General features: G+C 35.8%; 1 protein-coding gene across 1 annotated transcript; it reads right to left on the minus strand.

The window, feature by feature from the left end:
* Positions 1–3,617: 3,617 nt before the first annotated feature.
* On the minus strand, positions 3,618–5,506 carry LOC127948312 (secreted frizzled-related protein 2-like). The gene is made up of 3 exons (XM_052544731.1): positions 4,989–5,506; positions 4,794–4,874; positions 3,618–3,925 (listed from the first exon to the last, which is right to left on the minus strand). Exons 1-3 carry the CDS (start codon positions 5,476–5,478, stop codon positions 3,618–3,620), a joined length of 879 nt encoding a protein of 292 aa, XP_052400691.1. The 5' UTR covers positions 5,479–5,506.
* Between the last annotated feature and the right edge of the window lie 8,625 nt (positions 5,507–14,131).

A 14,131-nucleotide genomic window follows, 5' to 3' on the forward strand; every position in this document is an offset into this window, starting at 1 on the left:
TATATATATATATATATATATATATATATATATATATATATATATACATATATATATAAAGTACAGACCAAAAGTTTGGAAACATTACTATTTTTAATGTTTTTGAAAGAAGTTTCTTCTGCTCATCAAGCCTGCATTTATTTGATCAAAAATACAGAAAAAAACTGTAATATTGTGAAATTATTACAACTTAAAATAATAGTTTTCTATTTGAATATACTTTAAAAATGTATTTATTCCTGTGATGCAATGCTGAATTTTCAGCATAATTTTTTACTTTTTATTCATCAAAGTATCCTAAAAAAGTATCACATGTTCTGAAAAAATATTACGCAGCAGAATTGTTTCCAACTTTGATAATGAATCACCATATTAGAATGATTTCTAAAGGATCATGTGATAATGAGCATAAAAATTCAGCTTTGCATCACAGAAATAAATGATCATTTAAAGTATAATAAATTTAAAAACAATTATTTTAAATTGTAATAATATATTACAATGTTACATTTTTTTCTGTATTTTGGATCAAATAAATGCAGGCTTGATGAGCAGAAGAAACTTCTTTCAAAAACATTAAAAGTAGTAAGTAGTAGCAAGAAGCTTTTTGGTTTTCTGAATGATCCTTCTAAAACGCAGAATAAAAATCACTGTGATGTATGTCTTGTAAAAATGTGCTGCACCTTGGTAAACTGATACTAGCCACTAGATGGAATAGTATGTTAACAGCAGCCTACTCTCTCGTGGGTAAAGAACACCAAACACGTTCTTTCCCAAACCAACTGACCAGTGACGTAAATTGAATTGACCTTTGACCCCTGCTAAATTTCATTGTTATTTCATCATTGTTAAAATGTAAAATTTAATAGAATATTGTTGGATAAAATGCATTTTATTTCTGAAATCAAAGCCATCCACTAGGTGGAACTAAATACCACAAATACCTGCAACCTTTTCTTTTTCTTCTTTTTTTAATAATAATAATAATAATAATAATAATAAATAAATATATATATATATATATATATATATATATATATATATATATATATATATATATATATATATATATATATATATATATATATATATTACAAATTATAGATTTAAGGCTTTAAAGTAATTTTCAGTTTTTTTTCCTGTTATTTCTTGTTTCGTTTAACGTATACAAATACCTGCAACCTTCTGACAGTCTGTTTACTGTAAATTAGCAATAGAAAACTATAATGTAATCCAACGTCAAATAATCTTTGTATACATATTTTTTTAAAAACTGATATTTAAAAAATATGTAAAACACACCGCCTATGATTTTCTTTTGAAATGTATTTGCACTTATGTATGGTGTGCGGGCTGAAGAAAAATTATACAAATCATCAATGATCAAATTACATTACGTGGTGGTGGGTGTTAATAAATGCATTTAACACATTTTGCTACTGTGATGAACAAATGAAATGGAACAAGTTTTGAAACTGTACAAGCTTAAAAATAGGAATATTTACAGAGTATATCAAAAGTTTGGATTATTATCTTAATAATGAGATGTTTTTCACTAACCAACTGCACAATAAAACTGAGTCAACATTGCTCTAACTGCAGCACATAGAGAAGCATGTCTCTTTGGTTTTACCAGCATGCGACTTTACTCCAATACTGGATGTTCATATGCCAAAACAAAAGAAAACAGCAAACAACTTTGCGAGAAAAACAAAACAATACACAAACCCATACAGTAAAGCATTATTAATAGAACTGACAGAGAAAGAAAACAAACCAATACTATATAAAACTGCTGATTGTAATTTAAAGAATATTATACAGGAACAGTGCAGTATTTAGGCTCAAGTAGAAAGAAGACAAAAAAACACTGGGCTAAAGAAACCACACATTTGTTGGCCTACTCATCATTGTCTGGTGATAAATGAAAATATTCACATAAACATACATGATCATACTTCAGAGACTATTGTCACACAGAATATTTTTAAACATTGAGAATAGAGCCAGCTATCTCATAGTGCTGATAAAACTACTCACACAAGCACTCTCACTTATGTACTGTGCCAGATTCAAATCCACATAGACCATGCATTGCTAGAAAACATGTTTCCTAACCATATTTGATAGAGGAACTGTATATGAAATGGCATGCATTTCATCTTACTTCCTTGAAATTTTCATACCTAGCATTTCAACTTCTCACATGCTAATATTTCCTAAATATATGGTCCCCCTTTTTTATTAATAGGTCTGACTTTTCCAGTAATTTCTGTGACAATTAAGACAATTAATGCACTGGCATACAATGACATTCTAGGAAATTGTGATATTTAACTTGTTTGTTGCAACAGAAGTCATATAATGATATTCAGTAGAGTTCATGTCTGGGTTTTGTGCAGGCCGGTCAAATTTTTCCACATTAGACTGAGTAAATCAATTGAACTTTGCTTTGTGAACAGGGGTATTGTCATTCAGAAACAGAAAAGGACACTTTCCAAACTCCTGAAACAAAGCACAGAATACTCTACAATGACATTGTATAATACAGTATTAAAGGGATGGTTCAGCCTAAATGTTAAATTCATGTCTTTCCAAATCTGACTTCTTTTCTCCTTTAAAACACAAATTAAGATGTTTAATGAAACCTTAGTGATCTATTCCATTTAAAGTCAAATCAAACAAATCTTTGCTGCTTCAAAATGTTAATAAGACATTGTAAACACAGAAGCTCAATTGTACTTGCTTGATGTACAAAAACAAATGTCATTGGGTCTTGCAGAAGCTCAAACATGCTTGTGTGACACACATTATTGGTTGCTGTGAATCCAGCAGGACTATTTAAGCTTTTGTTTACCATAGCTTATGTGCTCTATGCATATGGATTGATGAATGTTTATGTGAATAAATGCTTAAATTAAATCTATTCATCGTATAAAGTAACTGGGTCTCTTGAAACTTTGGAACTGTTCAATTAATTTAAATTACTTTTACAATGACTTTATGAACTTTTTTAAGCATCAAAGTTTTGGTGACATGGACTTTCAATAGAGGGACAGAAATTTCTCATGTTTCATAAACAAATGTCTTCATTTGTGTTTGAAAGAATTTTTGTGCATTTGTAATGGCATGAGGGTGAGCAAATGACAAAAGAATTCTCATTTTTGGGTGAGATCCTTTTTGAACTTGTTTTCACTGGAAATAATGAAATAATTTGTTAAGTGACTAGAAGCATTGTCCACATACTGTACATTAATTTAACGCTAGAAGATTTTATGTCTGAAACTTGTTCTGTGTCAGTTTTGAGGCTCTATAGTCAAAAACGTTAAAAAGAGAGGAATGGGTTTTGTGAAGAGTACAAATGACAGGTGGAGTTAACTGATAAAACTTATGAAAAGTTGAAAAAGTTTTAACTGTGTTGAAAAGTTTTAACTGTGTTGAATCTAGGTTAGGTGCTTTTTGGCAGTTACAAGTAACAGCTCCACCAATCATGAGCCCTGACTGGCCAGGAAAAGCAAATATTAGGGATTTAAATTAACCTTTGCATTTAGGTATGGTGTGACTGTTACAGATCTTCATTTTCAAGACCATTTGAGTGCTCTGATCAGTGGACAATCCTAGCACTGAAGCTTGCGAATACTACGAGAAATTCTCTTAAATTCCTGCTGACCCGTCTGCCAGCGTTTTAATGACGTGATGACCAAATTTCCATCCATCTTTTGGCCCATCACCAGATAAGAAGCATTGATGTCATTAATTTCATCACACACACACTGGAGACCATCTTTCAGCCAAAGCACCATCTTCCTGAAGTCACGATCAGTAACGCCATCATTCAGCTTGTAGATAGTCTTGCTCTTGACTTCTGGAATGATTTTGGTGTCGCCATTCATGTAGGAGATCTCCTTGACTTTGATCTTTAAAGCTAGGGTGGACATACAATTGAACGTTGAGGACAATGGATATAAACAACCGCTTGAATTCAAGGTAGACCACATTTATGAATAACTTCTTGATTTCTCTATACTCTTAAAAATAAATGCACATCACCTCTTCATCATTTTTACTCAATGGGTTTCTATACTTTTCTAGGTTTTCTTAAGAACATAAACCAACCTTAGCTGCTTTGCTGGTCTGTTCTGTTTTTGAGGTGTACCTTTCAGTCAACAAGATAAATCAGCTAAACAACATCTTGGCCAAAACATTCCTAGCCTAGGCTTTTTTTATTTTTATTTATTTATGATTCTTTGAATATTAAAACATTTCTTGATGTTACATTATAACTAGTTTTTAATGCACCAAACAGTTTTCAAAAGAAGAAGAAAATAAATGTATTTTGTGGAATTTAAAGTCATAGTTCCCATCGAAATAAAATTTATGTCATCATTTACTTATGCTCATGTTGTTATAAACCGGTGTGTATTTATTAAATGCATATTCATATTCATATATGATATTCTTCTTCTTCTTCATTTTTTTCTTTTTTCTTTTTTGCCAAGACAAAGAAAGTTGATGGGTTCCACTGCTGTTCTGGACCCCACCCACTTTTACTGCATGGACAAAAACAGTTGAAACATTCACAAAAATATCTTCATTTGTGTTCTGCAAAATAACTTCATACAGAACAATATGACGGATGATTTTTTGGGGCAACCCCTTTAAAGGTTTTTTTTATATGACATTTGGCTGCATAAGCCCGTTTTGGTTATAATTGATCCTTATTTTTTAGAGTGTAAAGCAGAGATTCCACTAAATTAACTCAGATGTTTAAATAAAACAAAATACAGCCTTACCAAAGTCATTTTTGCACAGGTTGTTCACAATTTCATTGTCATCCTCAGGCTTTTCTTTGCAGGCTTCACACACTCTTGGAACTTGGGCAAAAAAGATTAACATACTGTAGCAGTAAAGGTAAAGGGTGTGTACATGCACTTAAAAAAGTTAATAATAATACAAATAATAATAATAATAATAATAATAATGTCTACCTTCCTTGGTGACTGGCACTAAAACAGCAGGAGGTACGCACAGGTCATTATCTAGAGGGAAGCGATTGCAGTCCAACATGTCCGGCCAAGGGAACCCAAACGCGGCCATCACTGGAGCGCAGCCGCTCTTTACGCTCTCACACAGCGACCTGCACGGCTGAATCGGCTCGTCTAGATCAGCCAGACACACCGGGGCGAAAAGAGAGCAGAGAAACTTCTTGGTGTCGGGATGACACTGTTTCTGCACCAGAGGGGTCCAGGATGAAGCCTGTTGCAGAACCTCATTCATGGTCTCGTGTCCGAGGATGTTAGGCAGACGCATCTCCGTGTACTCGATGTCATGGCACAAGAGCAGGTTTGCAGGTATGGGTTTGCAGTTGCTCTTTTTCTGAAAGCTCTCTGGCTGGTCGAAGGCGTATAATCCATGAAGCGCATCTAGATATCCAGGTAAGCAAAGCGCAACCAGCAGCGCCAGATACGCGAGCATCATTGTTTCAGTTGAGAGGAGACAGAACACACGTCTGACGCGGAGTTATGGACAACTGAATTCTCTTCTGTACCAACCTGTTCTTATAGTAAAGACTGGGCGGAGCGAGAGAAGGCGCTTAGATATCCACTGCTGAAGTTTCTGCTGTTTTCTGCATATGGGTCAGCCCTTGTTCTTGATAGAAGGGTGGGATGGCAGATATCCTGGGTGGGCATTTTTTGGGGTAGGGGTATTGCTATATTAACAATATATTGCTATATATTGGTATTGAATAAAAGGGTGCCAATAATTGTGTCCAACGAGTATTTGAGAAAAACATTAATTTCATAATGATATTTCTTCCCCTCCGTTTTAAATTCTTATTATCCAATGAAAGGATACATTCTTGTGAATTTGTTAAATAAAAAATCAAAAGGATCAACAATGCAGATGCATTTTCACAGCCTTTTTTGATAATATTTGCCAAGGGTGCCAATATTTGTGGGCATGACTGTATATATATATATATATATATATATATATATATATATATATGCAAAAACAGTAATATTGAGGAATATTTTTATATTTAAAATAACTTTTTTTCCTTATTTGAATATATTTTAAAAATTTTAATTTATTCCTGTGATCAAACTGTATTTTCAGCAGCATTACTCCAGTCCTCAGTGTCTCATCCTTCAGAAATCATTCTAATATGCTGATTTGCTGATTATCAATATTTAAAACATGAGTATTTTTTTCAGTATTCTTTGATGAATATAAGGACCCAAAGATCAGCATTTATGTTAAATAAAAAGCTTTTGCAACATTATACACTTTATTATTCAAAAGCTTAGTCAATATAATTTTTGTTTTTTGGAAAATAAATGATAAAAATGAACACTTCTATTTAGCAAGGACTCTTTTGTGGGTTCGAGTCTCAGGCCGGCAACACCACGACTTAAGTGCTCTTGAGCAAGGCACCGAACCCCCAACTGCCCCCCGGGCGCCACAGCATAAATGGCTGCCCAATGCTCCGGGTGTGTTTTCACAGTGTGTGTGTGTGTGTGTGTGTTCACTGCTGTGTGTGTGCGCACTTTGGATGGGTTAAATGCAGAGCACGAATTCTCACCATACTTGGCTGTGTCACGTCACTTCACTTTAAATTTATCAAAAGTGATGATAAAGACATACATTTTCAAAAGATTTCTAATTCAAAATAAATGCTGTTCTTCTGAACTTTCTATTCATCAATGAAACCTGAAAAAAAATCCACTCAGCTGTTTTCAACATTATCATAATGTTTTATTTTTGTTTGTTTGTTTGTTTTTTGAGCAGCAAATCAGAATTTCTTAATTATTTCTGAAGGATTGTGTGACTGGAGTAATTATGCAAAAAATTCAGCTTTGAAATCTCAATAAATTACAATTTGAAATATATCCAAATAGAAAACAGTAAATATTTCACTATTTTTCTGTTTTTCTGTACTTTGGATCAAATAAATGCAGGCTTGGTGAACAGAAGAGACTTCTTTTAAAAATTGTTAACAAGTTTACTGTTCAAAAACTGTTGACGGGTGTTTGATACTACAGGCAACTTTAATTTTTCTCAAATGTCTAGCTTTTAATTGGCTTAGGAATCTATAACTGCTGGACAATAACAAATAATAATGATTTGTTTATATACTATAAACTATTTTTTCATCACATAATGAGGCAGAATAGTTTATATTCTGTAATAAATGCTTTTCAAATGGCACTGCATTGTTCATACTTTATTTATCACCTGCTGGAAATTACTTGAAAAACCATATATAGGTGTCTGGGCTTTTTTTTATTTTTATTTTTTTTTAAATGTTTTCATACAGTGATAGCTGGATGCTTTTGCCCATATTAGGAATTTCCTGATATGACTTTCTGCACTAGAGCGCACTCCGGCCTTGAGGATGAATGAATCACACACTGCATGAGAGTTTAGCGCTCTGTGATGTCCATCTCGCTGTATTCTGGGTCTGAATGAAATATCAGATCATGTGCAGATTATCCCGTCTCTTTGAGTTTAAATATATATTTATTAACACCAGCTCTTGAAAACCTCTATGCGAACACACTTGACCAAAAAAGTGCGGGGGACGAATTTCCGTGATATTAAAAGTGGGGGACACACATCCCCCACATCCCCCACGTCCCCCGCGTAATCTACGCCCCTGCTCCACCGAACACAAGAACAAAACAAAAAACAAAAGAAACCAGGAGGGAGGTAGACTGGTGGAGGATAAGGGGGAGGGACGGAGGGCCAGGACCATAGAAGGGAACGGGGACCGGAAGTGGAAAAAACAAAAATAACAACAACACAACAAGGAGACCAGGAGGGTAGTGGCACGGTGGAGGACCAGGGGGAGGGACGGAGGGCAAGGTCTATAGAGGGAAACTGAGACCGGAAGTGGAAAAAAAAACAATAAACAAAAAAAACCCCACAACAACAACACAAAGAGGCCAGGAGGAAGCGGAAAGCCCAGGGCATAGCTGACAGGGCAGGAATCCAGGGTGGAGCAGGTGGAACTGAGGCCCACCAGGATGGTGCAGACGGAACTGAAGCCCACCACAGCCGAGCAGACAGGACTGACTCCCACCAGGGCGGTGCAGAGAACCACCACCACCTTGCGGTCGAGACAGAGGCCCACCAGTGCGGCGCAGACGACCACCACAGCCGAGCAGACGAGACAGATGCCCACCAGGGCGGTGCAGAGGACCACCACAGCCGAGCAGACGAGACAGAAGCCCACCAGGGTGGCGCATAAGACCACCACAGCTGTGCGGTCGAGAACGAAGCGCACCAGCGCAGCGCAGAGGACAACCACAGCCGTGCGGTCGAGACAGAAGCCCACCAGGGCGGTGCAGAAGACCCCCACAGCCGTGCGGTCGAGACAGAAGCCCACCAGTGCGGCGCAGAAGACCACCACAGTGGGATCGATGGCAAAGGAGAGCAAATCTGGTTAGGTAAGACTGAAATAGAGAACATGAACAGGTTAAGGGTGTTGTGAATATGGGGAAGTGAGACCACTAGTGGACACCAAGGGAAGCACAGTCCAGACACTGTGACAATTTTGTGCAATGGAAAGAATCAATGGATGTTAAAGGATCTTCATGGAACCATAAATAACAATACAATTGATTTATTTTAAAGATTACTTTCAAGTGCAATGAATTGACATATTTAAATTCCTTGTTGACGATAATAAGTCTAATACATATTCAACTGACTATAAGAATTTGTATATGGAGGGAGGTCAACATGGCGGCACGTTGATCGCACGCGTTTATCTGAGCTCTCACAGCAAGTCGCAATTCTATTCTTAAACAGCCTCACATCGTTCTGAAACTGAAAAATACATATACGTTAGGTCACTGTAAACAAATCTACTACAAAATGACAACGCGAACAACAAAGAAAAAACATGGAAATCAAGACGAATCCAATGCCGAGCCTGCAAATCCTCATGCTAACATGGCATCTGAGGATAAAGAAGTCAGCACAAATAGGCTTACTGAAAAAAATCAAGAGAGCAACATTATGAGTGCAATTGCAAGCATGAGAGAAGACTTTTCAGTCCATTTTACAGGAATCCTCTCAGCCATACAGGAGGTTAAACAAGAAGTTAAGGAATTTTCGGACAGACTGTCAAACGCGGAACATCGTATCAGCGATACAGAAGACCAGGTGTCCGTTTTGCAAAATACCGTAGACACTCTTCAGCAACAGGTGAAACTTCTTGGAGTTAAATTGGAAGACCAGGAAAATCGAAGTTGTCGTAATAATGTGCGTCTCGTTGGCCTCCCTGAAGGCACTGAAGGCTCAGATACAGTGGGTTTCCTTGAGAGATGGCTGCCTGAGGTACTGGGACCAGAGAATTTTGCCAACCCGATAATCATTGAAAGAGCTCACCGCTTACAGGACCGCCGAGATCGGAACGCTCCCAGAATACTCATTATGCGCTTCTTGAATTCTAAGGATAAAGACAAAGTGCTGCAAGTCGTGCGGGCCAAAGGCAAGGTAAAATATGACGAACGCGAAGTAAAGTTTTTTCAGGATATCGCCAGAGAAACGCATTTGAATAGAAGAAAATTCTACGAGGTGAAACAACAGCTTAAATCCATGGGCATCCGATATGGAATAATTTTTCCGGCGAAGTTGCGCGTCACCCATGAAGGACGAGACAGCATTTTTGAGAATCCACCTGAGGTGGAAAATTTCATTCGCAACCTAAAGGATTCAAGATCTTAATCCCTCAACCAAGAAGACCGAATACAGGAGAAAGGAACTGTCTTGTAACAAAATATATATAAGCGAGTTCAGGGAGCCAGCGCTAAGAGAAGCATCCTATTTATTTTTATACAATTTTTCAGTAACAGGGGCAATTGCATTTTACTGTAATAGGCTAGGGCACAATCTTGTAATAATAAACAGCTCTCGATTTAGGCACTAACACTGTCATGGGCTCCAATTCAGAACTAAAAATAACATCGTGGAATGTGAGAGGTTTGGGGAAACTATCTAAAGTAAAACAAGTAATGACCAGAATTAAACAACTTAATCCCTCAATTGTATTTTTACTAGAATGTCATATATCTTCAAATGACACGACACCAATACAAAGACGATGGAAAGGCCACGTTTATTCAGCTTTATTTTCTTCTAACTCTAGGGGGGTTATGATTTTAATACATAAGTCAGTTCCATTTCAAATATCCAAGGTTGTACAGGACACAGCAGGACGTAACATAATAATTCAAGGATCCATTCTTAATGAAAACATTATTTTGGCAAATGTGTATGGCCCTAATACAGATTGTCCAAGTTTTTTTGAAAAATTATTTCTTTTATTGTCTTCTTTATCAGGAAAACTGATAATTGCTGGAGACTTTAATTGCACATTATCTCCTAGCCTTGACCGCACAACAGGAACAGATACAACCCACATACAGTCTAGAATAAAGATATGGAACTATATAAGAGAACTTAATCTGTGTGACCCATGGAGAAGGTTATATCCTAGTAAAAGAACATATTCATGCTGCTCTACAGTGACGAAGGGACATTCTCGTATTGATTATTTTTTAATTTCTAATGACCTTTTTCCAAGAGTAGCAATTTGTCAGTATGATACTATTGTCATTTCGGATCATGGACCAGTGTCTTTAGTTTACAAATTAATATGCGATATGAAAGAAACTCGCAGATGGCGCCTCCAACCAAAATGGCTACATGATTGTGATTTTATCAAATTTATTGGAGAACAGATAGATAATTTTTTCAAAGAGAATAAAAATGAAACGTCAGCTACTATAAGGTGGGAAGCATTCAAAGCATATATCCGAGGTCAGATAATTTGTTTTACAAGCTCAAAAATGAATAAAATAAAATTGGAATTAGATTTATTGGAAAAAGAAATTAAGATTGCAGAGGGAAAGGCTTATTTAGACACTTCAAATACAATACATCATGATCTTTTTAAACTAAGGGCTCAGTATAACACTCTCTCCATAACAAAAGCTGAAAACAGTTTAATAAGATTGAAACAATCTTTCTATGAACATGGAGAAAAAGCAGGGAAATTAGCATGGCAGATAAAAAAACTGGACACAGAAAAAGCCATTAATAGTATTCAAATGTTGAATGGAGAAATAACATCTAATCCTTTAGAGATAAATAATGCTTTTGTTTCGTTTTATAAAGATTTATATAAATCTGAATCGGCACTTTTTACTGAAGACCAAACTCGGTTTCTCAATGATCTCCAGTTTCCACTTATATCAGAAGAAGATAAAAATTATTTAGACCGTACATTTGAAGAAAGTGAAGTCATGGAATCTATATCAAAGCTGAAGAATGGCAAATCAGCTGGCCCTGACGGACTGCCAATTGACATATATAAGCTCTTTAAAAATAAATTGGTTGGCCCCCTGAAGGAAATGTATGCCGAATCATTTCAAAATGGTTATTTGCCACCAACTTTGAGAAATGCCTTAATTACTTTATTTTTGAAACCTGAAAAGTCTCCCACCAAGTGCGAGTCATACATACCAATCTCTCTACTTAATACAGATATAAAGATTATTGCTAAAATCTTGGCGTCAAGATTGGAAAAATGTCTTCCATCTGTAATAGGTTTAGACCAAAATGGATTTATAAAAAATGGTCAGGCTACTCATAATATAAGGCGCGTTTTAAACATTCTGTATGAAAAAAGGGAAGCCCATGACACATGTATCCTATCACTTGACACGGAAAAAGCGTTTGACAGGGTAGAGTGGCTGTATATGAACGAAGTATTGACTCGTTTTGGTTTTGGAAATTCATTTTTATGATGGGTCAATATTTTATATTTTAAACCATTAGCAGAAGTTAGGACTAATAATACAGTATCAAGACCTTTTGATATATATAGGGGCACACGTCAAGGATGCCCACTGTCACCAATGCTCTTTATTCTTGCATTGGAGCCTTTAGCAATTGCAGTCAGAAGTAACTCTATCATCAAGGGCATTCAAATTAAAGATCGTGATCACCGAATTGCACTATATGCAGATGACCCCATTCTTTTTCTAACAAGGCTTGAGAGATCCGTTCCAGCACTGCTCCAACTGATTGATAGATTTGGAACATTTTCTGGCTATAAAATTAACAAGACCAAATCATCAATACTGTTTTTAAATACCCACGAAAGACATCAACCACCGGTTGGACATCCATTTATAAATGCAATTAATGGCTTCAAATATTTAGGAATAGTTATTACCCCCACAATTGACAAGTTAGTTTCTGCCAATTACAACCCAGTTATAACCAAAGTCTGTGAAACTGTAGACAGATGGTCCTCCCATACCAATCTCATTAATTGGTCGTATAAACATTATAAAAATGAATATTCTTCACAAATTTCTATATTTATTTCGCTCTATTCCACTTTCTCCACCATTAGGCTTCTTCTCTAATATGAAAAAAAAATTAACCAAATTCATCTGGAATAATAGACGTGCAAGGCTTCACCTAACATTGTTATATCTCCCTTATGACAGAGGAGGTTTACGTTTACCCAATTTGCAGTGGTACTACTGGTCTGCCCAGTTGACTTGTGCCACTTATTGGTTTTCCTTACAGCCAAAATTACCCTGGGTAGAAATAGAATCTATAGCTGCAAAAGGTGTAGGGATGGATATGTTTTTGTACTCTGACTTGTATAAAAATCTAAAAAAGACTACCAAAAATCCCTTTGTTAAAAATACTTTGATAGTATCGAATGATGTTCAGCACACATTGGGAGTAGTCCCAACTCTTTCCTACTTCTCTCCTATTTGGGGCAATAGGGACTTCAGACCAGGAGAAAATGACTCTGGCTTTAAACAATGGGCACTAAAGGGCATTCGTAAGGTTGGGGATTTGTTTGAGGGAGATACATTGATGTCCTTTAAAGATCTTAATGAAAAATTTGGAATCCCAATGAAACACTTTTTTAAATATTTGCAAATTCGCAGTTATATCAATGTCAAGCAAAATCATTCTCTATCTAGACCTCTACTAACAGAATTAGAAAAGGCTATGTTTTATGAGGAACGTGGTACAAACCAAATCTCACTGTTTTATTGCAAATTTGTAAACAGTTCTAAGGAATCATCTGATTCCAAAAGAATTGCTTTGGGTATAGATTTGCAATATGACCTTCCAGATTCAGAATGGAGCCAGATATGTGCTAAAGCCCAGAATTTGTCAATTAACACTAGATTTAGGCTGATCCAATACAACTGGGTAATGCGTACATATGTCACCCCTTAAAGTTAAACAGGTTTAATCCGGAAATCCCAGATACCTGTTTTAAATGCCAAAAACATAAGGGAACATTCTTCCATTGTATCTGGGAATGTGAGGTGATCAAGACATTCTGGCAAAAAGTGACAGCACTAATTTCTTCAATTATTTCAAAATTAATTCCAACGACCCCTGAAATTTGTGCTTTGGGTTTAATTCCTGTAAGCCTATCACTATCAGGTTATCACACTAAAATGATTGACATTTGTCTCATTATTGCAAGACGTTTAGTAGCATTCTACTGGAAGAACATAGAAGGTCCATCTATTGATCATTGGTTAAAAGATCTGTCACATTGTATTGCATTGGAAAGAATAACCTACAGTATAAAGGGCAAACTAAGAGATTACCATAAAATATGGGATCTTTTTATACATTTTCTGGAAAATAACCAAATATCAATACAGGCAATATCAGATACCTCTAACTCCACTGATTGATTTGTGTATATGATGTGCTTATTTGAAAATATGTGGACATGTCTGTCTTAGCCTTTGTATAAGAACTATTCCTGTGTAACAGGTTTTTTTTTATTTTAATTTTTTTTGGATGCTGTGGGTGGTTGTGGGTGGGAGAGGGAAGATAGTTAAAATATATATAAAATGTTTTTGTTTTGGAAATGTTATTGTTATAGCCAATGTCTTTCAATAAAAATATGTTTAAAAAAAAGAAAAAAAAAAGAATTTGTATATGAATATACAGGAAGATATACATGTTACTTACTGTATTCCATATTTATGAAGTGTAATAAGGCCTTCATTTGGCAGCTGCATAATTAATTCTTTGGTGAGTGATGTTGGGGTATTTACCC

Source organism: Carassius gibelio, chromosome B1 (genome assembly GCF_023724105.1).
Source record: "Carassius gibelio isolate Cgi1373 ecotype wild population from Czech Republic chromosome B1, carGib1.2-hapl.c, whole genome shotgun sequence".
Classification (NCBI taxonomy): Eukaryota; Metazoa; Chordata; class Actinopteri; order Cypriniformes; family Cyprinidae; genus Carassius; species Carassius gibelio.